Source organism: Nycticebus coucang, chromosome 10, assembly GCF_027406575.1.
Source record: "Nycticebus coucang isolate mNycCou1 chromosome 10, mNycCou1.pri, whole genome shotgun sequence".
In the NCBI taxonomy this organism is placed as follows: domain Eukaryota; kingdom Metazoa; phylum Chordata; class Mammalia; order Primates; family Lorisidae; genus Nycticebus; species Nycticebus coucang.
This window is the reverse complement of record NC_069789.1, coordinates 91,727,171-91,753,033: the sequence shown is the minus strand read 5'-3', so window position 1 is coordinate 91,753,033 and position 25,863 is coordinate 91,727,171. Positions and strand designations below refer to the sequence as shown.

Sequence of the window (25,863 nt, the reverse complement as noted above, 5' to 3'; positions counted from 1 at the left end):
TGTACTAGTGTGAAACTGGAGAAATTTTCTCATTTTCGAAATTTTATAGAGTGTCAGTAATTGTTCTGGGAAAGAAAGACTAGGTTGAGTCAGAATAAATTTAAATCGAAGGCAAAGTAGAAAATAAGAGTTACTTATAATGTTAGTGGCCAAGAGTTCATCTCTTTCTTTCATTAATACGATTTAGATGAACTGACTCTTGATTTTCTTCTATTTTTTTTTTTTTTTTTTTTTTTTTGGTCAGGCTGATTTGGAAGGGACTAAGTTTGATAATGATAGGTGCATTGGCAAAAGAAGTAATGTTTTATGAATGGGTATTAAGAGAAAATGATTAATAATGATTGCTTTTAATATTTTCAGCATCGACTTTTTGCTTTTAAATTCTGAGATGTTTCATGTGTTTCATGCAGGATGGTTATAACCTGTTTGTTAGGACTGAATGACAGTACCTTATCATAAGAATTGATAAAATTGGGGTTATAAAATTTTTTAATGAAGCTTCCATCTTAGAGTTAGCTCCACCTCTGCACTATCAGACCTTTCAAAGTTCCATGAATTGTCTTTGAGTAGTAGGATTAACAAAGCAAGTTATCATCAAAATGATAATTAAGAATAGAAATTATGAGTATTATTTTTAATTATATTGTCAAAATTTTCTCATTATAAAAGTAATCAGATTCAGTGAAGAAAAAAAAGAAAAACTAAAAGCCCCAAATTAGAAGTTAATATTATATATAATCTTCTCCCCTAGAAAGAGTTGCTGTTAATTTTTTGGTTTGTTCCTTTGTAAAAACTAATTTTAAATCAATCTTCTTTCTTCTATCTATTCCTAGATAAAATCATGCCCTGGAGAATGTTACCAGTCTGTCAACCTGTCAATACTGTTGAAGCGGCTCTTTTTCTTCATGGCCCCACGTTATCAGGCAAGGATAGTATCTATGTCACTGTCTTTACTTCATATAGCTGCTGAGAATTGGATTCAGACTTCTTTCCTGGCTTCCTCTCTCCAACTTAACTCTAAATTTAAATGGCATGAACTGAGCATAATTTTGTTAGCACTGATTGCTTGCTTATTTAAGTGGGTGTAACTTTTGATGTCCTTCAAGTTACGGATAATTATTCTAATTCCATCTTCCCGAAATGTATATTTCACTGAAATATACATAGTTTTTCCATACTTAAGGTATATGAAATGATTCTGTATTATAGAACTTATTTCTTTTAACAGCTGTAATATTTACGCTCTTAATGATGTATATTATTTTTTCTTAGCTAGTTGAACTTTTGGGGGAGAACAGCAAGTATGACTTGCAACTAAAGGCTTGGTTTGCTATTGTGAGGAAAATAAGCTCTGCCATGGTAGAGGAGAATCTCTCCTTATGTGAATCTGTATAGCTGAGTACACACAGTCCCTCAGGCTAGTCATGCTGGAACCCCTGCAGGAGTTATTTTAAAAACTACAGGTTCCTGGACTCTCACCTGTGAAAGGAGTGGATGTGAAGTAGTGGGTAAGAAACTAGGCTCAGTAATTTATTTTCCTTGTTCCTGTCATTAAGTTCCTACATGATTCCTTATGATCCAACCTTAGCAACCACTGGGTTAGTGAAGGAAATTATACTTAAGATCCTACAGGACTTGGTTTGAATCCTGGCTTACTGTGACCCTGGACAAGTCGTCCTTTATGAAACTCCATTTCTCTGTCTGCAAAGTTAAGGATAAATGTAACTATTCTGAAAATTTTGTAAAGATTCAGAGATAATATATGCAAAACAGCATAGTGCTAGGTTTAAGAGGGATACTTAATAAATGCTAGGAGTTATTTCTTACTAGAATTTTTTTAATTTTTTTATTGTTAAATCATAGCTGTCTACATTAGTGCAATCAAGGGGTACAATGTGCTGATTTCATATACAATCTGAAATATTCTCATCAAACTGTTCAACGTAGCCTTCATGGCATTTTCTTAGTTATTGTATGTAAACATTTGTATTCTGCCTTTAGTAAGCTTCACCTGTACCCATTCTAAGATGCACCATAGGTGTGGCCCTACCCATTGCCATCCCTCCACCATAACCTCCCCCCTCCCTTCCCCTTCCTTGGGGCTTTCCTCATAGTCTTGTGCTATAGTTGGGTTATACCCTTCATGTGAAAGCTATAATTTAGCTTCATAGCAGGGCTGAGTACATTGGATACTTTTTCTTCCATTCCTGAGATACTTTGCTAAGAATATGTTCTAGCTCCATCCATGTAAACATGAAAGAGGTAAAGTCTCCATCTTTCTTTCAAGCTGCTTAATATTCCATGGTATACATGTACCACCATTTGCTTGTCCATTCATGGATCGCTGGGCACTTGGGCTTCTTCCATGACTTAGCAATTATAAATTGGGCTGCAATAAACATTCTAGTACAGATGTCTCTGTTATATTGTGATTTTGGGTCTTCTGGGTATAAACCTAGTAAAGGAATTATAGGATCGAATGGCAGGTCTATTTTTAGGTCTCTAAGTATTCTCCAAACATCCTTCCAGAAGGAATGTATTAGTGTGCATTCCCACCAACAGTGTAGAAGTGTGCCCTTTTCTCCACATCCACGCCAACATCTCTGGTTTTGGGATTTTGTTATGTGGGCTACTCTTACTGGGGTTAGGTGATATCTCAAAGTAGTTTTTTGATTTGCCTTTCTCTGATGATTAAGGATGATGAGCTTTTTTTCATGTGTTTGTGGATTGTGCGTCTGTCTTCTTTAGAGAAGTTTCTCTTCAAGTCCCTTGCCCACCCTGAGATGGAATCACATGTTCCTTTCTTGCTAATACATTTGAGTTCTCTGTGGATTCTGCTTATTAGACCTTTATTGGAGGTATAACCTGCAAATATTTTCTCCCATTCTGAGGGCTGTCTGCTTGCTTTACTTACTATGTTCTTGGCTGTGCAGAAGCTTTTTAGTTTGATCAGGTCCCAGTAGTGTATTTTTGATACTGCTTCAATTGCCTGGGGAGTTCTCCTCAAAAATATTCACCTAGGCCGATTCCTTCAAGAGTTTTCCCTGCCCTTTCTTCAAGTATTTTTATAGTTTCATGTCTTAAGTTTAAATTTTTTATCCGGTGAGAGTCTATCTTAGTTAATGGTGAAAGGTGTGGGTCCAGTTTCAATCTTCTACAGCTTGCCAGCCAGTTCACCCAGCACCATTTGTTAAATAGGGAATCTTTTCCCCACTGAATGTTTTTTTTTTTTTTTTGGTTGAGACAGAGTCCCACCCTATGCCCCTTAGCAGAGTGCAGTGGGTGTGGTAGCTCACCACAACCTCAGACTCGGGCTGCGGGCACCCCGCTGCCTCAGCCTCCAGAAGCTGCTGGGATTACAGGCGTTCGCCACGGCGCCCGGCTGGGTTTTTCCATTTTTTTCATGAGTTGGGGTCTCACCGTCGCTCAGGCGAGTCTCGAACTCCTGAGCTCAAGCGATTCTCCCTTCTCAGCCTCCCACAGTGCTGGGATTACAGGCGTGAGCCACCGCACCCGGCCCCACTGAATGTTTTTAATTGGCTTGTCAGAGATAAATAACGGTAAGTAGCTGGATTCATCTCTTGGTTCTCTATTCTGTTCCAGACATCTGCTTCTCTGTTTTTGTGCCAATACCATGCTGTTTTGATCACTATCAATTTATAGTACAGTTTCAGGTCTGGTAGTGTGATTCCTCCTGCTGTGTTTTTATTGCTGAGTAATGTTTTGGCTATTCGAGGTTTTCTCTGATTCCATATAAAACGAAATATTATTTTTTCAAGATCTTTAAAATATGACAATGGAGCTTTAATAGGAATTGCATTAAAATTATATGTTGCTTTGGGTAGTATAGACATTTTAACAATGTTGATTCTTCCCAGCCATGAGCATGGTATGTTTTTCCATTTGTTAACATCTTCAGCTATTTCTTTTCTTAAAATTTTCATAGTTCTCTTTGTAGAGATCTTTCACGTCCTTTGTTAGTTATACTCCCAAATATTTCATCTTCTTTGGCACTACTGTGAAAGGAATAGAGTCCCTAACTGTTTTTTCTGCTTGGCTATTGTTGGTATACATAAAGGCTACAGATTTATGGGTGTTGATTTTGTAGCCTGAGACATTGCTGTATTCCTTGATCACTTCTAAAAGTTTTGCAGTAGAATCCCTAGTATTTTCCAGATATACGATCATATCATCTGCGAAGAGTGAAAGCTTGATCTCTTCTGACCCTATGTGGATACCCTTGATTGCCTTTTCTTCCCTAATTGCAATGGCTAAAACTTCCATTACAATGTTAAAGAGCAATGGAGATAATGGGCAATCTTGCCTGATTCATGATCTAAGTGGAAATGATTTCAGTTTAACTCCATTCAATATGATAATTGGCTGTGGGTTTGCTGTAGATGGCCTCTATGATTTTAAGAAATGTCCCTTCCATACCAATTTTCTTAAGTGTTCTGATCATGAAGGGATGCTGGATATTATCAAAGGCTTTTTCTGCATCAATTGAAAGAATCATGGTCCTTATTTTTTAGTTTATGTGCTGAATTACATTTATAGATTTACGTATATTGAACCAGCCTTGAGACCCTGGGATAAATCCCATTTGGTCGTGGTGTATAACTTTTTTGATGTGTTGTTCGATTCTGTTTGTTAGGATCTTATTGAGTATTTTAGCTTCAACATTCATTAGTGATATTGGTCTATAATTTTCTTGTTGGGTCTTTCCCTGGTTTGGGCATCAAGGTGATGTTTGCTTCATAGAATGTGTTGGGTAATATTCCTTCTTTTTCTATATCTTAGAAGAGGTTTAGTAATATAGGTACTAGTTCTTCTTTAAATGTTTGGTAGAATTCTGATATAAAGCCATATGGTCCTGGGCTTTTCTTTTTAGGGAGATTTTGTATAGTTGATGCTATTTCAGAACTTGATATAGGCCTGTTCAACATTTCCACTTCATTCTGGCTAAGTCTTGGTAGGTGGCGTGCTTCCAGGTATTGGCCGATTTCTTTCAGATTTTCATATTTCTGAGAGTAGAGTTTCTTGTAGTATTCATTAAGGTTTTTATGAATTTCTGAGGGGTCTGTTATTTCATCGTTGCCATTTCTGATTGATTAAATTAGAGATTTTACTCTTTTTTTTGCCTGGTTAGGTTGGCCAACAGTTTATCTACTTTATTGATCTTTTCAAAAAACCAACTTTTGGATTTATTGATCTGTTATATAATTCTTTTGTTTTCCATTTCATTTTGGAGTATGTTTATTCTGCTCTGATTTTGGTTGTTTCTTTTCTTCTGCTGGGTTTGGGGTTGGAGTGTTCTTCCTTCTCCAGTTGCTTGAGATGTCCTATTAAGTTATTAACTTCCTCTCTTTCCGTTTTCTTGAGGAAGGCTTGCAGTGCTATAAATTTCCCTTTTAGGACTGCCTTTGCAGTATCCCAGAGGTTCTGGTAATTCGTGTCTTGTTTGTTGTTTTGTTCCAAAAATTTGGTGTTACTTCTTAATCTTGTCTATAGCCCATCTATCCTTCAGCATAAGGCTGTTTAGCTTCCATGTTTTTGTATGGGTATGCAGGTTCCTGTTGTTATTGAGTTCAACTTTTATTCCATGATGGTCTGAGAAGACGCAAGGAATAATTTCTATTTTTTTAAATTTGTTGAGGTTAGATTTTGGCCTAGGATGTGGTCGATTTTGGAGTATGTTCCGTGGGCTGATGAGAAGAATGTGTATTCAGTTTTGTTGGGATGAAATGTTCTGTTAAGTCCAGATGTTGAATGGTTAAGTTTAAATCTAAGATTTCTTTGCTTAGCTTCGTTTTATAGGATCTATCCAGCATTGCTAAAGGGGTGTTAAAATCTCCAACTACTATGAAACTGGAGGAAATCAAGGTGCTCATGTCTGTTAGAGTTTCTCTTATAAATAGAGGTGCATTCTGGTTGGGTGCATAAATACTAACAATTGAAATCTCATCATATTGAGTATTACCTTTAACAAATATGAAGTGTCCATCCTTATCCTTCCTTATTTTGGTTGGTTTAAAACCTATTGCATCTGCGAATAGGATTGCAACGCCTGCTTTTTCTGCTTTCCATTTGCCTGGAGTATAGATGACCATCACTTCACCTTGAGTCTAAATTTGTCTTTTAATGTAAGATGCTATTCTTGTATGCAGCAGATATCTGGCTTGAGTTTTTGTATTCAGTCAGCCAACCTGTGCCTTTTTAGAGGACAATTTAAACCATTCACATTAATTGAGAATATTGATAAGCCTTTCGAGAGTCCGGTGGACATTTTTAATCCTTTTTCAATTGTGGAAGTTGGAATTTGATCAAAATTTTCTGGGTGAGTTTACTTTTGTGGTGGAGGATAGTGCTGGTCTTTATGGAGGATAGGTCTGAGAATATCCTGGAGAGCTGGTTTAGTTATGGCAAATTTCTTCAACATGTGAATGTCATTGAAGTATTTAATTTCTCCATCATAAATGAAACTCAGTTTAGCTGGGGATCCTGGGTTGAAAGTTATTTTGTTTGAGGAGATTAAAAGTCGATGACCATCCTCTTCTAGCTTGAAAGGTTTCAGCAGAGAGATCTTCAGTTATTCTAATATTCTTGCCCTTGTATGATGGTTTTCTTTTGTCTGGCTGCTTTCAGAATTTTCTCCTTCATATTAACTTTAGTGAAATTGATTATGATGTGTCTAGGGGATGTCTTATTTGGGTTGAGGTGTGCTGGAGTTCTGAAACTGTCTGCTGTCTGAATTTCAGTATCTCTTGGCATGTCTGGAAAGTTCTCCTTCATAATCTCATGGAGAAGAGACTCTGTGCCTCGTGAAGCCACTTCGTTGCTTTCGGGGATCCCTATAAGACTAATATTGCCTTTCTTCTAATTATCCCAGAGCTCTCAGAGAGAGTGATCTGTTTTTGCCCTCCATTCCTCTTCCTCTTTGAGAGTTTGGGAGCGTTTGAAAGCTTTGTCTTCAGTGTCAGAAATCCTTTCTTCTGCTTGTTCCATTCTGTTACTGAGAGATTCTACTGTGTTTCTCAGATCTTTGAGGGCTGCAACTTCTTGTCTCAGTGTGTCAAAATCTTTGGTCATTTGGTCTTTGAATTCGTTGAATTCTTGAACTATCTTTTGGGTTACTGCTTGGAATTCTAATTCGATATTATTTGCTATCCAGATTCTGAATTCGATTTCTGACATCTCAGCTATTTGTGCATGGGATCTTGTGCTGTGTCTGCCCCATTGATCCTTGGGGGAGTTGATCTACTCTGAGTATTCATATTGCCAGAGTTTTTCTGTTGATTTCGCCTCATGATTGTTTTTTACCATTGCCTTTGGCCGTCCTCAGAGTTGGGGAGGTGTCTCTCCAAGGTTAGACCCCAGCGGGATCACTCTGTTGTTGCTGGATCTCTGTAGGGAGTGGCCCTGGGTAGTTCCTCTGGGACTGCCCCAGCCGGGGAGTTCTGGCTGTGGAAGCAGCTCCGGAGTATGACACACCTGGGTGGGAGGTGGTGCGCATGGTTCTGGGGGTGCCTGGCACCCAGTGACTTTGGCACAGAGAGCCCAAGGCTCCAGCAGTCTCTGGCCAGGAGAAGGGCTCTGCGCAGAGGCAGGGAGGACTCTGGGGGGCACGCGGCTACCGGAGTCCCTGGCCAGACGATCCGGCTGGTATGGAGGCAGGGAGGTTACAGGAGAGAGGACGCAGGGTTGCGTGGCTCCCGCAGTTCCTGGTCAGGGCATGCAGAGGCCCGGCGGTCGCGGGTCGGGAGTTGTGGTGCAGCTCTTATGGAGGTCCGGGCGGTGCCAAGCCAAGGAGTTTGAGGTTGGTATGAGCTGTGACTCCATAGTACTCTACCCAGGGCAACAGCCCGAGGTTCTAGTGTGCCAAAACTGGTCTCATTCTGCCCCTGAGCGTGAAGGCTGTAAGGCAGCTCAGTCCCCGCCTTTTGGCTGCTCAGTCACTAGGTTACTAGCTCCCGCCCGATCCTTGCTCTGCGACCCTGAGGGTGGAGCTTGCCGGGGCAGTTCTCTCACAATGGCTTCCTGCAGCCCACAGCCAAACATTATTAGCTCTGTCCAGCTCAGCAGCTCAGTCTGGGGCCCTAGACAATGCCCAGAGTTCTCCGACTCCTGCTCAAGCTCTCCCCAAAGGCAGTTCAACTGAGTGCCAAGTCCAAAAACACCAAAACAGTTCATAGGTAAGGCCTTTCCAGTTTGCAGTCTCACCTAGCTTGTACTTACAGCTGCCAGCAGGATTAGGTCAATCGGACACTTGCAACTACTTGCCAGTTTTCCACTGTTTTTGTCCTCCTTTTGGGGTCCAGAAGTCCCTTGCTGACTCCCTGTATCCTCAAAGGGATGATTATAGGCAGATCCCACCAGCCAGAGATGCCTGGAGTCTTACCTCCCCAGACTCACCATGCCCTCTTGCAGGGAGGCTGTTACTCAGCCGCCATCTTGAATTGTTCTCCTCTTCCCCCTCACCCCCATTATCCTCTTACTAGAATTTTTATCCCAAGTGCAAGTCCACTCCTGCCCTATAGAAGCTGGTCAGGAAATAGAGGAACTATACCTACCCCCATTGTCCTCTTTCCTAACTTTATCTTCAAGGCAGAAAACACAGCAGTCTGTCCTGTTTGCCCTCTAGAAAACAGTTAAAGGTTGCTTGCTTCCCTCCAAAACTCCAAAAGAGTTGTCTACGCAAATCACTTAGAAGTGGGATTAGGAGGGAGAGGGTCACTGGCCATGTGATGTTAAGAAAGTATCTTTCCTTTTTATCTTAATTATCTTATTTACAGAATAAGAATAAAATTATTACTGCTGTGAAATTCCAGCTTTTAAAATAACATAACTCACAATGAATTAGTTCTGAGTGAGGTCTAGAGGCAGGGTTCTAAATGAAATAAAGTTTAGTCTAGACTTGGAGATCTCTTGCTGCCAATTTTCTAACTTTTCCCAAATAAGGCTAAAAGATATATAAATTACAGATAAATGATGGGCTACTTTTAATTTGTATCTTCAGTTTTCAAATACTGATTTCCTTTTATGAAAAAATTACTGTGATAGAATTTAAGATTAAGAGAGAAACCTGAATTTGAATACCTTTTCTATCTGAGAGTCCTTGGGAGAGGTAATCATAATACCTCTTATGTTAATAAGGGATTTTAATACTCTTAGGGCTATTAAGAAATTTGGTGAGATATGGGGGGGGTGTATGTATGGCATAAAGTAAGCATTTAAGAATTCTTAGTTTTGGGTAGCTCCTGTGGCTCAAAGGAGTAGGGCGCTGGCCCCATATGCCAGAGGTGGTGGGTTCAAACCCAGCCCTGGCCAAAACTACAAAAAAAAAAAAAAAGAATTCTTAGTTTTCCTGTCCTTTTTTTCTTTCTCCTTAAAAATTTATCCTTCCTTTAAAAGGAAGAAGCAGGGAAATGGGCATCTTTAAAACTTTGATATGGGCCAAGCACTTTTATTCATTTAGTCCTTATAACAGCCTTGTGGAATAGATAATATTGTGTTCATTTTTACAGATGAAGAAACAGTAGCTCAGGAAAGTTAAAGAACGTCTCCAAATTCACTTACAATAAATGACAGCTGGAATCCAAACAATAACTCTCTTATTCCCAAGTCTGTGCTCTTTCTACTGTTCAGTATTCTTTTCCAACTATTCTCCATGCAGCTATTTCAGGGGCCTCTGCTGTTTGTAGGGTGTTAAATCTGCTTCCTTACTGTTTTTAACCAGAGGAAATCTACTTTCATTGTTTTGATGTATAAAGCTTTTTCTTTTTTTTTTTTTTTGAGACAGAGTCTCACTTTGTTGCCTTTAGTGTCATTGAATCACAGCTCACAGTTTAAGCGATTCTCTTGCCTCAGCCTCCCCAAGGAGCTGGGACCATAGGCACCTGCCACAACACCCAGCTATTTTTTTGTTGTTGTCATTGTTGTTTGGCAGGCCCAGGCTGCGTTCAAACCCGCCAGCTCCAGTGTATGTGACTGGTGCCCTAGCCACTACAGGTGCCAAGCCTGTATAAAGCTTTATCATAAATTAATTTTTAATAACAATTTGTTGCTTAAGGTAAAAACTTGAGTGTGTATTCCCAGCTGCTTGAGGGCTGAGGCGGGAGGATCAGGTGGGCCCAGGAGGTAAATTCCAGCCTGGGTAACATAACAAGACCCTGTCTTTAAAATAAAGTTAAATAAAAAATTTTGGGTCAAATTCAGTGGCTCATGCCTGTAATCTCAACATTTTGGGAGGCTTTGGTGGGAGAATTGCTTGAGACCAGGAATTTGAGGCAAGACCAAGTAATAATAGTAAATCCCTATCTTTTTAAAAAAAAAAAAAAAAAGCGTTTTAAAGAAAGTTAAGTGTGGTGAGGTACATCTGTAGTCCCAGGTAGTCAGGAGGGTAAGGCAGGAGGATTGCTTGAGCTCAGAACTTTGAGGCTGCAGTGAGCTACACTGATGCCACTGTTCTCCAAGTTGGGGGACAGAACGAGACCCTGTCTGCCTGTCACAGCAGGTAGCATATGATTTCTTGCTTGTTTTGACAGCTAAATATATTCTACAAGAGAAATAAAATTGAAATGCAAATATGACATGTAAGAGTTTCTTTGTCAAATTTAATAGCATAATTTGGGGGAAGGAATTTGGAGGGTTTTTTTTGTTTCTTTGGGGTCTTTTTTAGTTTTTGATGAAGGAAAAGTTCTCATTAAATAGATTTTGGATATTATCAATTGGATTATTCTACTTCTTAAAAAAATACACTCAGACACATCCTACTTGAATTATACTTAATTTAATAATTAAATACACCAGTGCTTTTGCTGTTTTTCCACCAGAAACTAATTCAGCCTTCTAACTGTTTCATAAAAGTTTTATTTCCCATTTTTATCTAATCTGTGAGACCTGCATTTTAACAAAACAGTACTCTGTTAACCCGGTAAGCACTCCAGATTGTTACTTCAGACTATGGGAGAATAGATTTACCAACCACATTTTTTCTTATTTGTGGCTTACCTTTGTGAAACTAATTTATTATGTTGTCGAAAGTAGAGCAGAGCCAGCTAACCCACTTGAAAACTAAACCTATGATCTTTGGTTCTTTAGGTTTTCTGTTATGGTCAACTGAGATAGTAGTAAGCCACAAAGGTTAGCTAAATCAGTCTTGTTTGTATATTTGGGCTATTGGTTTTGACTTAACTGTACACAGGGCTAAGTACTTAGGGAAATAATACTGAGTAGAAAAATGATAAAGTATCTGATAAAACTAATAATGAAATGCGTTAAATAACATTTCTCAGTATATTTATATTGTACACCATTTAAATTGGTTTTTGTTTTGGAAACAAATGCAGCAAGAATAATAAATAGTAATGTGTGTTCATTTAATTTATGATAGTCTGGTAGCAAGTCCAGGCAATTAAAAAGCTTTCTTAAAATGTTACGTACAGAAGCTAATATTTAGCTCTTCTGCATCCATTCATGACTATCTCATGTTATTTTTCTTTATTTCATAATTTATTTCAGGTAGAGTTTATCCAGAAATTTTCCCCAAAAGAAGCAGAAAATCTGCCGCTATGGCAGTGTATTTCCTTCCAGGCGTTATCCGCTGAGCTTAGGAAACAAACTGTACATGAAGTCATCAGAGCAGGCATTGCAGAGTGCAAGAAATGGCTGAGCAGCAGCCGGACTTTGGGAGAACTTGAATCTCTGGTAAGATAATTGGGATTGACTTGATTTATTCAGCAGCTGTTCATTGAGCATTGTTTTAGATATTGGGGATAGGTTGTTAATAAGATGGACACAGTCTCTGCCCACTGTCTCTATTGGAACCTAGTAAGATTTTCAGACTTCTGCATTTTAAGAGGATCTCTGAGAAACTTAACTATTAATATTATCTTAATTGAAGTAAATAGTTTTGGGGGAGGCTTCCATTTGTCACTCATGACACATTGGGACAACATGATGAAAGAAAATATTTCATTTGTCATATTTTGCTGATTTATCTGTGGATAAGGCAGATATGATTCTACTGTTTGACAAAATACAACTCCCATTTTATGTAACTTTATGTACCTTGCTACTTAGAATGTTCCCTCATAAAATAATGGAATAAAAGAAGAAACTCAGGCTGGGCGCCCAAACCTCAATGGTTAGGGCTCTGGCCACATGCTCCAGGGCTGGTGTGTTCAAACTGGGCCTGGGCCTGCCAACCAAAAATATAGCCGGGCATTGTGGCAGGCACCTGTAGTCCCAGCTACTTGGGAGGCTGAGGCAAGAGAATCGCTTGAGCCCAAGAGTTTGAGGTTGCTGTGCGCTATGATGCCATGGAACTCTACCAAGGGTGACAAAGTGAGACTCTGTCTCAACAACAACAACAAAAGACTCATCTATTATAAAAATCATGTAAATACGTGAATTTTTTTTTTTTTAATTTTGCTTTCAATTTCAGCTGGCTTTCACTCACCTTAGTCTGAAGTGGTTTTTTTTTTTTTTTTTCAATTTTTTTTTTCTTCCTTTAGCAATTCTTTTGCCCTTTGCCTCCCAAGTAGCTGGGATTACAGGCACCCGCCACAACGCTTTGCTGCTTTTTTTTTTTTGTAGAGATGGGGTCTCACTCTAGGTCACTCTGGCTCATGCTGGTCTCGAACCTCTGAGCTCAGGCAGTCCACCCACCTCGGCCTCCCACAGTGCTAGGACTACAGGCATGAGCCACCACGCCTGGCCTAAATACATGATTTTTGAAAGTTGGCTAGATCTAGTACATGCAGTTGAATTTTCCAGTGTAGTGTTCATTTGCTCATTCATTCACTTGTTCAACAAATATATTTTGAGTATTCTTATGCACCAAGCTCTGTTCTAGACATTGGGATATTTCAGGAAATGAAACAAAACAAACCAAAATGTATACTCTCACGGTCTTACATCCCAGTTTATCAGTGGACAGTAAAGTAAGAAATATCAGTTTATGTTAAGAGGAGAAAAATAAAATAATAGGGACAGAGCATTCAAGGGAGTGGAGGCCTATTTGCAGTTTTAAATTAGTAGTTCATGATTTTCTCAGGGCATATATTTCCCTACTGGTTGCAAATACTCTTGTTATTGTTATGTAATGGCACTTGACTTAATTATCAAGATAATTTGAAACATTTACTTACATCCAAAGGAAATAAATTTTTATGTGCCTTTATTTTAGTTAGAAGTAGGTTATATTTGGTCAGGTTTTGCACATAATGTGTACCAGTTTCTGCAGAAAAGACAAAAGCACCATGAATAAACCTTTGAACCATGCCCAAAACCTTACTCCGGCAGGTTGTGGGACATGTTTGCTTACAGAAGCAAATAGGTAAATCTTAAAGAGGCTGTAATGGTAATTGCATAAAATTAAGTGTGGCTATTGAAGTGTAATGGATTAAAGGCATTCATTTTCACCAATCATTACATTCTCATATATAATGATCACCCTACCCCACCATACCCAGACAACCCTATTCCTGGTGAGTCATAGAGAGATTTGAGTATTCACATACAGGAAAGAATGAATCCAAAAAAGATGGTTTGTAGTTTCAAATTCTAGGTTGTATACTTCTTATGTGCTATAATTGCTTATTAAGTGTGGTCCTGCCTAGGAGTTTAAAATTAAAAAAAAACATGAATAAAAGTCTTATAACTGTAAGTGCAGTGGGATGCTAAGACAGGAGAATTGCCTGAGGCCAGGAGTTTGAGAGCAGTCTGGCAACATAGTGAGACCTCCACCTCTAGAAATATAAAGTAGCTGGATATGTTGTTGTGTGCCTGTAGTCTTAGCTACTCAGGCGGGTGAGGCAGGAAGATCACCAGAGCTTAGGTGTTCGAGACTGCAGCAAGCTCTAGAAAAAAATCTAGTAAACTGTATAAAGATTGCTGGGTACGTAATGTGAAAAATAAAACATTTTGTTGATGAATATTGTAAAAATATTATAAATTAGGTTAGCCATACTATCAAACCTAGTTGTGAAGATACATTGCTGTTTCCATTTTATCAAAATTTCAGCCTAAAAGGAAAAAATACTTAGAAAAATAAAGCAAGTGTTTCTATGTACAAGGAAAATTATTTTTAATACATTTGTTTTAAATAGCTGAAAGATGGTTTGGCTCTCAGAAATATTCTACCTGGACTTCTATGAAGAGTTAAAAGAAACTCTTATAACCACTAGGTAATTAGTCCTCTACTCCTTAGACTGGTGTCTAAATTCAAGCCCTGTGCTCTTTCTCCCCTGTAGAACACAGTACTCTCTGTTTTGCTTGCAGTATGTAATTCTGCTAGTGAAGCTTTGGATATTGGACAACAAACTGCAATTATGGAAGTTGCAAAACAACTTTGGGCTTTTTTAAACATTAAACAGGTAAGGAAAGCAACTGATCATTTCCCTGAAGAACAATTAAAAAATAGCAAAAGAGAATAGTACTGAAATTTCCCTGTAGAGTAAAATTTATTTAACTTCCTTGGATGGTTAGTAGAACTTGCAATTAGAACTTAAAATACCTATTCGTACTCAGGCAATTTTCTTTTTCAGGGTATGATAGCATTATATTAGAATATGGTAAAGTGACAGCAACAATCCACCTACTTATTTTCCTAACTGGTTGGATCGTATCTAAAAAAATAAAATAAAATTTCGTATTGTTTCTGTTCTCTCTTGGGTTAATACCTTAGAATCTGTGGTTCTAGGGTCTGTTGTAAAATCTTTTGGGGCAACTGTGAGTGACCTGACCCAAAGGTGAAAGGGGTAGTGAATGGAGATAGCTTGTTTGTATTCCTCTTTCCCAGCAAAACCAATAAACCAAGTGATAACTATACTAACATTAGAATGCTAATGTATCCCACACGATTATAAATTTGTTTCTTAGTTTAACATTTTAAATGTGACATTTGTTTTTCTTTTAACTAAATAGGAATAAATGTGTGACCTCCAGCAACCAGTGGAAGCTGAAGGCACCATGCATAATTTTGGGAGATGATAGAAATGGTTTTGCAGATGTTTTATTGTTAGTACTTGTTTGTGGCCAGATTGCCCACTGTAGTTATCTTGACTTCAACAGGTGCTTTCCTCTGATGCTCACAAATCATTCAATAAATATTCAGGATATCCATGCTAGGGATATAACTTGTAATATTATGATAGAAATAATTGTGAATAAGATGAATATAATTTTAAGATGACTAAGGAACATACAGGCTTTTCAGTAGCAGACAAGTACTTAATGCCCTTTGGATTTAAATCTGGTTTTCTGACATGGCTCTTCTTTTTCCTAGCCATGGGATTTGAACAAATCATTTTTCTGTTTTCTTTTGAGAGTAATAATATTTACGTCATCCATTGTTGTAAGGTGTTAAGGGAGGTGATAAGCATAAAACGCTTATCATATTGCCTGGTATACAATAAGTGCACAATAAAAGTGGCTATTCTTACAGCTATTCTCATGTAATTGAAAATTTTCACCAAAATTATTTTGTGTTTCTTATATAAGGTAACAGATCAACCTTATGTTCAACAGACACTGAGCCTCTTACTTCCACTGTTGGGATTTTTCATTCAAACTCTAGATCCTCAGCTGATAAGTCAGGTAGGAACAGTGACCAACTTGATGCTTTGTTTGCTAAGAAAATTGTTAAACTGGTATACTCAAAATAACTTTCCAGAAACATTTTTTTAAAATTATTTATTTAAAAGTATTTAAAACTGGGCGGCGCCTGTGGCTCAAGGATTAGGGTGCCGGTCCCATATGCCGGAGGTGGGGGGTTCAAACCCAGCCCCAGCCAAAAAACCACAAAAAAAAAAAAAAAAAAGTATTTAAAACTTTTTCTTGTTATTAGTTGTCCAAGAAAATTCCCTGACTTAGAATTCCTAGTTCATTTGTCGAACTTTGCATTTGTGGTATTTTCAAAGGCATTTCATCATTTATGGGAGTGTGGAATATAACCAATCTGGATCAAAGAAGACGTCCCCAGCCTTTTAGGCACTAGGGACTAGTATCATGGAAGATGATTTTTCCACAAATGGAAATTTCCATGGGTGGGGGTGGTTTTGATAAAAGTTTGCAAGCAACTGATTTATTATGTTCTCTGTGTAGTCAAAACTCTCTGCCAATGAAAATCAGTGTTTGCAGCTGCTCCCCAGCTCTAGCATCACCACCTCAGCTCCCCTCCCCTCCCCTTCCCTCCCTTCAGATAGTTGGGCATTAGGTTCTGATAAAGAGAGCGTAATCTAGATTCCTCTCATGTGCAGTTTACAATAGGGTTCGTGCTCCCATGAGAATCTAATGCCCTAATGCCACTGCCTTCTGATAGGAGGTGGAGATGTGAGTGATGGAGAGCAACTGTAAATACCCCCCCAACTTCCTGCTGTGTGGCCTAGTTTCTAACAGGCCACAGATGGCCTGGGGTTTGGGGACCACAGGGTTAAAGGATAACCTTCATTGTTTGTTTGAAGAAATAAAATTATTTTGAAAGAAGAGCATTTATGAATTTTTTCTCTGGTCCCCAGCTTATACAGCTGACTAGGACAAGCAGAACTTGGGACATCATCTGAGAGATCCTTGTGGGGGTGCTTTAGTTATGCAGTTCTTCTGGTAGTTCTAAGACAACAGAGAGACAACGACAAAGGCCTTTAGCTTACCTGAAGTGATTCAGAGGCTTTCGAACAGTGGTTCTCAACCTTCCTAATGCCACAACCCTTTAATAAAGTTCCTCATACTGTGGTGACCCCCAACCATAAAATTATTTTATTATTTTTTTATTTATTTTTTATTGTTGGGGATTCATTGAGGGTACAGTAAGCCAGGTTACACTGATTGCATTTTTTAGGTAAAGTCCCTCTTGAAATCCTGTCTTGCCCCCAGAAGGTGTGGCACACATGAAGGCGCCACCCCCCTCCCTCCTTCCCTCTCTCTGTTCTTCTTTTCCCCACCCCTCCCTCCTTCTTTCTCTCTCTGCTCTCCCCTTCCCCCACCCCCATCATGACCTTAATTGTCCTCATATCAAAATCGAGTACTTTGGATTCATGCTTCTCCATTCTTGTGATAAATGTCTTCCACTTCCATCCAGGTTAATACAAAGGATGTAAAGTCTCCATTTTTTTTAATAACTGAATAGTGTTCCATGGTATACATATACCACAGCTTGTTAATCCATTCCTGGGTTGGTGGGCATTTAGGCTGTTTCCACATTTTGGCGATTGTAAATTGAGCTGCAATAAACAGTCTAGTATAAGTCCTTATGATAAAAGGATTTTTTCCCTTCTGGGTAGATGCCCAGTAATGGGATTGCAGGATCAAATGGGAGGTCTAGCTTGAGTGCTTTGAGGTTTCTCCATACTTCCTTCCAGAAAGGTTGTACTAGTTTGCAGTCCCACCAGCAGTGTAAAAGTGTTCCCTTCTCTCCACATCCACGCCAGTATCTGCAGTTTTGACATTTTATGATGTGGGCCATTCTCCCTGGGGTTAGATGGTATCTCAGGATGGTTTTGATTTGCATTTCTCTAATAGATAGGGATGATAAACATTTTTTCATATGTTTATTAGCCATTCCTCTGTCTTCTTTAGAGAAGTTTCTATTCATGTCTCTTGGCCATTGATATATGGGATTGTTGGCTTTTTTCATGTGGATTAATTTGAGTTCTCTATAGATCCTAGTTATCAAGCTTTTGTCTGATTGAAAATATGCAAATATCCTTTCCCATTGTGGAGGTGGTCTATTTCCTTTGGTCGTTGTCTCCTTAGCTGTACAGAAGCTTTTCAGTTTAATGAAGTCCCATTTGTTTATTTTTGTTGTTGCAATTGCCATGGCAGTCTTCTTCATGAAGTCTTTCCCCAGGCCAATATCTTCCTGTGTTTTTCCTATGCTTTCTTTGAGGATTTTTATTGTTTCATGCCTTAAATTTAAGTCCTTTATCCATCTTGAATCAATTTTTGTGAGTTGGGAAAGGTGTGGATCCAGTTTCAGTCTTTTACATGTGGATATCCAGTTCTCCAAACACCATTTATTGAATACAAAGTCTTTCCTCCAAGGTATATTCTTGTTTGGTTTATCAAAGATTAGGTGGTTGTAAGATGTTAGTATCATTTCCTGATTTTCTATTCAGTTCCAAGTGTCTGTGTCTCTATTTTTGTGCCAGTACCATGCTGTCTTGACCACTATGGCTTTGTAGTACAGCCTGAAATCTGGTATGGTGATGCCCCTGGCTTTATTTTTATTACTAAGAACTGCCTTAGCTATATGGGGTTTTTTCTGGTTCCATACAAAACACAGAATCATTTTTCCAAATCTTGAAAGTATGATGTTGGTATTTTAATAGGAATGGCATTGAATAGGTAGATTGCTTTGGGAAGTATAGACATTTTAACAATGTTGATTCTTCCCATCCCTGACCATGGTATGTTGGTATGTTCTTCCATTTGTTAATATCCTCTGCTATTTCCTTTCTGAGGATTTCATAATTTTCTTTATAGAGGTCCTTCACTTCCTTCGTTAGGTATATTCCTAGGTATTTCATTTTCTTTGACAGTATGGTGAAGGGAGTTGTTTCCTTAATTAGCTTCTCATCCTGACTGTTATTGGCGTATACAAAGGCTACTGACTTGTGGACATTGATTTTATATCCTGAAACATTACCGTATTGTTTGATGACTTCTAGGAGTATTACGGTTGAGTCTTTGGGATTCTCTAAGTATAAGATCATGTCGTCAGCAAAGAGGGAGAGTTTGACCTCCTCTGCTCCCATTTTGATTCCCTACATTTCTTTGTCTTGCCTAATTGTATTAGCTAGAACTTCCAGCACTATGTTGAATAGTAAAGGTGACAGAGGACAACCTTGTCTGGTTCCAGTTCTAAGAGGAAAAGCTTTCAGTTTTACTCCATAGAGTGAAATATTAGCTGTGGGTTTGTCATAGATAGCTTCAATCGGTTTTAGAAATGTGCCACCTATGCCTATACTCTTCAGTGTTCTAATTAGAAAAGGATGCTGGATTTTATCAAATGCTTTTTCTGCATCTATTGAGAGGATCATATGATCTTTATTTTTGCCTCTGTTAATATGGTGGATAACATTTATGGATTTGCGTATGTTAAACCAGCCTTGCATCCCTGGGATGAAACCTACTTGATCATGATGTATGACTTTTTTGATGATAAGCTGTAATCTTTTGGCTAGGACTTTGTTGAGAATTTTTGCATCTATATTCATGAGTGAGATTGGTCTGAAATTCTCCTTTTTGTTTGGGTCTTTTCCTGGTTTTGGTATCAGGGTGATGTTTGCTTCATAGAATGTGTTGGGGAAGATTCCTTCTTCCTCAGTTTTTTGGAATAATTTCTGCAGTACAGGAATAAGCTCTTCCTTGAAGGTTTGATAGAATTCTGGTATGAAGCCATCTGCACCAGGGCATTTTTTGGTTGGAAGCTTTTTTATTGTTTCTTTAATCTCAGTGCTTGAAATTGGTCTGTTCAGGAGCTCTATTTCTTCCTGGCTAAGTCTAGGGAGAGGGTGTGATTCCAAATATTGATCCATTTTCCCTTCACATTGTCAAATTTCTGGGCATAGAGTTTCTGGTAGTATTCAGAGATGATCTCTTGTATCTCTGTGAGATCAGTTGTTATTTCCCCTTTATCATTTCTGATTGAGGTTACTAGAAATTTTACTTTTCTATTTCTCGTTAGTCTGGCCAAGGGTTTATCTATTTTATTAATCTTTTCAAAAAACCAACTCCTTGTTTCATTAATTTTCTGAATGATTCTTTTGTTTTCAATTTCATTGCTCTCTGATTTGATTTTGGATATTTCTTTTCTTCTACTGGGTTTAGACTTAGATTGTTCTTCTTTTTCTAATTCCATAAGATGGCTTGTGAGTTTGTTGATGTGTTTTCTGTTTTTCGAATTTAGGCATCTAAAGTGATAAATTTTCCTCTCAAAACTGCTTTTGCAGTATCCCACAGTTTTTGGTAGCTTGTGTCTTCATTGTTGTTATGCTCAAGGAGGTTAATGATTTCCTGTTTTATTTCTTCCTGCACCCATCTGTCATTCAACAGAAGGTTGTTTAATTTCCATGCCTTTGTGTGGGGTCGAGCATTTTTGTTAGAGTTGAGTTCCACCTTTAGTGCCTTATGGTCTGAGAAGATACAAGGTAAAATTTCAATTCTTTTGATTCTGTTGATACTTGTTTTGTGTCCCAGGATATGATCAATTTTGCAGAATGTTCCATGGGGTGATGAGAAGAATGTATAGTCTTTATCTTTGGGATGGAGTGTTGTATATGCGTCTATCAAGCACAGTTCTAGGGTCTCTTTTAAATCTCATATCTTTGTTTAATTTCTGTTTAGAGGATCTGCCCAGCTCTGTAAGAGGAGTGTTAAAGTCCCCTGTTATTACGATATTATCAGATATCACATTGCTTAGACTGAGTAAGGTCTGTTTCAAGAATCTGGGAGCATTTAAATTGGGTGCATAAATATTTAGAATTGAAACATCTTCTTGTTGTATTTTTCCCTTGACCAATGTAAAGTGACCGTCATTGTCTTTTTTTACTTTAGTTGCTTTAAATCCACATGCATCTGAAAATAAGATTGCAATTCTTCTTTTGTTCTGAATTCCATTTGCCTGAAAAATTGTCTTCCAACCCTTGACTTAGAGTTTTAATTTGTGTTTTGAAGCCAGGTGTGTTTCTTGCAGACAGCAAATGGATGGCTTTTGTTTTTTAATTCAGGCACCCAATCTATGTCTCTTCAGTGTGTGGAATTCATGCCATTAACATTTATTGAGGTAATTGATAAGTGAGAGTCCATTGCCTAGTTTTATCTTTTGCATCAGTATGGAGGTTAGGTTCTGTCCTTAATTTCTGAGTTCTTACTTTGCTGCTGATCCATTATGGTGGTCAGTTTGCAGAACAGGTTGAAGTATTTCCTGTAGAGTTGGTCTTGTGTGGCAAATTTCCTCAATGTTTGTTTATCCGTAAACGATTTGATTTCTCCATCAATCTTTAAAGCTTACCTTAGCAGGGTGCAGAATTCTGGGCTGGAAATTGTTCTGTTTAAGTAGATTAAAGGTAGATGACCATTGTCTTCTTGCTTGGAAAGTTTCATTAGAGAAGTCTGCAGTCACTCTGATGGATTTGCCCCTGTAGATCAACTGGCGCTTACACCTGGCAGCTTGCAGAATCTTTTCTTTTGTCTTGACTTTGGACAGGTTCAAAGGACAATGTGTCTTAGAGAAGCTTGGTTAGAGTTGAGGCAACCTGGGGCCCGATATCCCGCTGAAAGCAGTGTGTCAGAATCTTTGGTGATATTTGGGAAATTTTCATTTATAATATTCTCTAGTATGGCTTCCATTCCTCTTGGACATTCTTCTTCCCCTTCTGGAATACCTATAACTCGTATGTTTGAACACTTCTTAAGAAGTCCCATAATTCTGTCAGTGAATGTTCTGCTTTCTCTCTTTTCTTTTCTGCCTCTTTAACTGAGTTATCTCAAGAGCTTTGTCCTCTACCTCCACGATTCTTTCTTCTGCATGGTGTAATCTGTTGTTGATACTTTCTATTGCATCTTTAAGTTCCCTAATTGACTGCTTCAGTTCCTTCAGCTCTGCTATATCCTTTCTTTATTATTCATATTGTTCATCTCTTATTTCATTCTGTTTTTGGATTTCCTTTTTGTTATTTTCAACTTTATCAGCAGTTTCCTTCATTTTTTCCATCATTTCCTTCATTGTTTTCATCATGTGTATTCTAAATTCCCTGTCATTCCTAACATTTCTTTATAGGTAGAATCCTCTGCAGTAGCTACCTCATGGTCCCTTGGAGGGGTTGCTCTGGACTGGTTCATGTTCCCTAGAGTTTTCTGCTGATTCTTCCTTATGAGTGATTTCTTTTATCTGTTTCCTTGCCCTCATTTTCCTTTCACTTCCTCTTTCTCCTTAAGTTTCCATGCCTGTGGACTAAGGTTTTTATGAGTCCTTTTGGTACAGGACCAGAAGGATGAGAAGGTTGAAGAACAAGAAGGGATAAAAGAAAGAACGAACGAAAAGAAAATAGACAAAGGAGAGGGGGTGGGTAAAAGGGAATATTGACAAAAAGAAGAGAGGCACAGAAAGAGGGAGACAGAGCAATATAGCTGTACAGTAGGGTACTTTGACACAATCTAAAAAAAACCCCCAACATCTGGGTGTGCCCAGTTGGGTGGTTCCCTTGAGGTAGCAGCTCTTTGCTAACCTGATCGGACACAGTACCCCCTCCACCATGTATAGAGGAAAGACAAAAATGCTATAAATCAAACCAAAACAAGCAAACAGAAAACTTTACGAGATAAAAACTGGGTGAAAAACCAAATAATAGGGGTAGAAACACTAGCATAAATGAAGTTCTAGTTATTGAAAAAGGCAGCAATGCAAAATTGTATTTAAACTAGAAAAATGGAGAAAGAATAGAAAAGAAAAAATCTGTACATAAAAGGTTGAAATTAAAAAACAAAACAAAATAAAAAACAAAAAATAACCAAAAACAAAGCAGTATATATATCTTGTTGAATATTGTCTGGGCAACAGGTGGTCTTCTGGGGTATGAGATGTCAATCACAATGCTGATAACGACTGGAGGCCTCCACTGTTTTCTCAAACCCCACAGGGTGGATACCCTAAATCTCTCTTCAGCCCTCTTAAAAGGCACTTTAAACTTCTAAACTTGGTTAAGCAGAAGCTTTCCCCAAAAGTGCTTTCGCTGGGATCACTCCTGAAGTGGCTATCCACTTACCCAGTGTGCCAAAACCGATCTCACTTGGCCCCTGAAGGTTAAGGCTGTAAGGCGGCTCAGTCCCCACCTTTAGGCTGCTTAGTCACTAGGTTACCAGCTCCCGGCGGATCCTTGCTCTGCAACCCTGAGGGCGGAGCTTGCCGGGGCAGTTCTCTCACAATGGCTCCCTGAGGCCCACAGTCAAACACTATTAGCTCTGTCCTGCTCAGTGGCTCAGTCTGGGGCCCTAGACAACACCCAAAGTTCTCCGCACTCCTGCTCAAGCTCTCCCCAAGGCAGTTCAACTGAGTGCCAAGTCCAAAAACACCAAAACAGTTCACAGGTAAGGCCTTTCCAGTTTGCAGGCTCGCTGCTGCTGTACTTACAGCTGCCGCAGGATTAGACCAATCGAACACACGCGACCACTTGCCAGTTTTCCACTGTTTTTGTCCTCCTCTTGGGGTCCAGAAGTCTCTCACTGACTCCCTGTATCCTCAAAGGGATGATTATAGGCAGATCCCAATAGCCAGAGATGCCTGGAGTCTTATCTCCCCAAACTCATGGTGCCCAGTTGCAGGGAAGCTGTTACTCAGCTGCCATCTTGCTCTCACATCCCATAAAATTATTTTTGTTGCTACTTCGTAACTGCAATTTTGCTACTGTTACGAATCATAATGTAAATATCTGATATGCAGGATGGTCTTAGGCGACCCCTGTGAAAGGGTCATTCGACCCCGCCAAGTGTTTGTGACCCACTGGTTGAGAATGAGTCCATACTGGACAGAATTGATTCTCCTCCCCCCGCCCCTTCAAGAACAACTCCTTTGTCTTCACAACTAGGATAACTGGCTCAAGAGGCTTAGCTTTCTTTCAGTCTATCTTAGCTTTTCAACAGCCTTGCTTACTAAGTTTAATCATTTCTAGTTTTTTATTTAAAATGAGAGACTTAACAGTATTCCTTTTACTTTAACACTCAGAAGCCATTGTAGGCTTAAATTGCCTAATTTCAGTATTGTTGTATCTCAGAGAATAGGGAGGCCCAAGGAGAGGCTGGGGAACTGCCAGTTGGCGAAGCAGCCAGAACACACGAAATTTAAGTTTACCATCTTGTATGTGGCATGGGTTTTGGTTTCCCATAGCAATTATAGTAGTAGATCATAGATCGCCATAACTGACAGAAGAGTAATGAAAAAGTTTGTAGTAGTACAAGGATTACCAATATGTGCAAGTGAACATGTGCTTTTAGAATAATGGTGCTGTTTTGGTAGTTGTAGGGTTGCCACAAGCTTTCAATTTGTAAAAAACAAACATCATCTATGAAGTACAATAAAGCAAAGTGCAATAAAATGAAGTATATGTCTATATGAAATAATTTTTAAACTTTTTCAGGAACACATGTATTTTTTATTTTATAATTGTTGAAGGCAAGAGGGCATGGTAAAAAAAAATGTTGTAATTGACTTGTTCATTTGTTTCATTCAGATTCTATGTGAGGTTCAGGCTTTGTAGTGAGTTTGGTTGTTCTGGTTTTGTTTTCCATCCCCATAGCTCCAGCCAAATCTTAAGGTATTATTATCCCTATGGAAAAGACTACTTTTATTTATAACTGTTATCTGGTCTTCCCCTCCATAGGTCATGACTTTGCAGACATCACTACTTAGATTAGAGCCTCCTGACCATGTTTGTTTGGCAGTGTTGGATTTTGTATCTTCTCTAAGAAAACTTTTCATACCTCAAGCTATCCAGGTAATACATACTCCTTAACTCTTTTTTGTTAAGAGACAGGAAGTTGCTTTGTCACCTGGGCTGGAGTACAGTGGTGCAATCATAGCTCACTATAGCCTCAGACTCCTTCCTCGGCCTCCCAAGTACATATGCCTGGCTAATATTTAAATTTTCTTTAAATATGAGGTCTCACTATGTTGCTTAAGCTGGTCATGAATATTCTTATATTTTGAAAACAAAATCTCTGTAAGAATTACTAAGGTATTTTTTAGGCTTTCAATTCCTAAAATTCTATAGATTACTGATAGTAAAGTTGGAAAAAGGAAATCTATTTTCCAGAGAAAATAACTGTCAAAGTAGAAGTTTAAGTTATTGTCTTTTAGAAAAATATATTGACATACAAATTAACTGGCTTTAATCTGAAATACGATATTCTTATTCAAATTGGGCACTTGTACACAGTTCCTGAGATAGAAAAACATAATAATGTATTCTAGGGAATAGTGTATAATTAGGAAAATTGATAATTATTTTCAAAAATATTACAAAGTATGTATGGCTGACAAATAGATATTTATAAAACTATATTGTAAGGGCCTAACAATACACATCTACTGAATTTTAACAGAGACCTCACACAGCAAAAGATGTTCATAAATTGAGAGTTTTGCTTTCCTTATTACTATAGTCAAAGTTTACTCATCCTGGATAACCTTTTTTTTAACCTCCAAAAGGGAGACTTTGCTCCATACTGAGAACTTCTTACGTAATCAGAGCAAACACATGATGTTATCTCAGTACATGCTGATTGAACTCCTTGAAATCAAAAATTTAACTTAATTACTTTCTAAAAGGTTCTTTTGTTCACAAGTTAATAACACTGTCCCATCTATCTGCAGCATGCAAGGGTATATTTCTTGAGGTGTGTCTGTTGACAGCTTCTTTTTAATGTCCAAAGATGCTTGCCTCTGAGCTGTCTTCTTTTTACCATAAAGTAGTTCATTCCAAAATGTTGTTTCATTCATGTATAGCTATGGACCATTCGTAGGCCCTGAACCTATGCAACAAGTATTTCATTAACAGAAATTGCAATGCCTTATATATTACCAGGGGTGAACTCAGGACTTTAAGAAATTTTGGGGATTTGTCAGCATAGAGGCGACATTTAAAGCATGAAATGGGCTCAGCGCCTATAACTCAAGTGGTTAGGGTGCCGGCCACATCCTCTGGGGCTGGTTGGTTCAAATCTGGCCAGGGCCTGCTAAACAATAACAAAAAAAAAAAACAGGGCATTGTGGCTGGCGCCTGTAGTCCCAGCTACTGGGAGGCTGAGGCAAGAGAATCACTTAAGCTCAAGAGTTTGAGGTTGCTGTGAGCTGTGCCACAGAGGGCG

At 38.5% G+C, this 25,863-nt stretch overlaps 1 protein-coding gene across 7 annotated transcripts in view; it reads left to right on the top strand.

Moving 5' to 3' along the window:
* The window catches only part of FIRRM (FIGNL1 interacting regulator of recombination and mitosis), a 63,534-nt gene that overhangs the window by 33,129 nt on the left and 4,542 nt on the right, over positions 1-25,863 (top strand). For 5 of the 7 annotated variants that reach the window (XM_053605289.1, XM_053605293.1, XM_053605292.1 and 2 more), the window contains 5 exons: positions 834-923; positions 11,521-11,706; positions 14,256-14,378; positions 15,505-15,600; positions 24,378-24,491. In XM_053605289.1, coding sequence (XP_053461264.1) covers positions 834-923; positions 11,521-11,706; positions 14,256-14,378; positions 15,505-15,600; positions 24,378-24,491 — 609 coding nt within the window. The remainder of the gene's footprint in view (positions 1-833; positions 924-11,520; positions 11,707-14,255; positions 14,379-15,504; positions 15,601-24,377; positions 24,492-25,863) is intronic. The other 2 variants (XM_053605290.1, XM_053605291.1) reach the window with 2 other exon arrangements.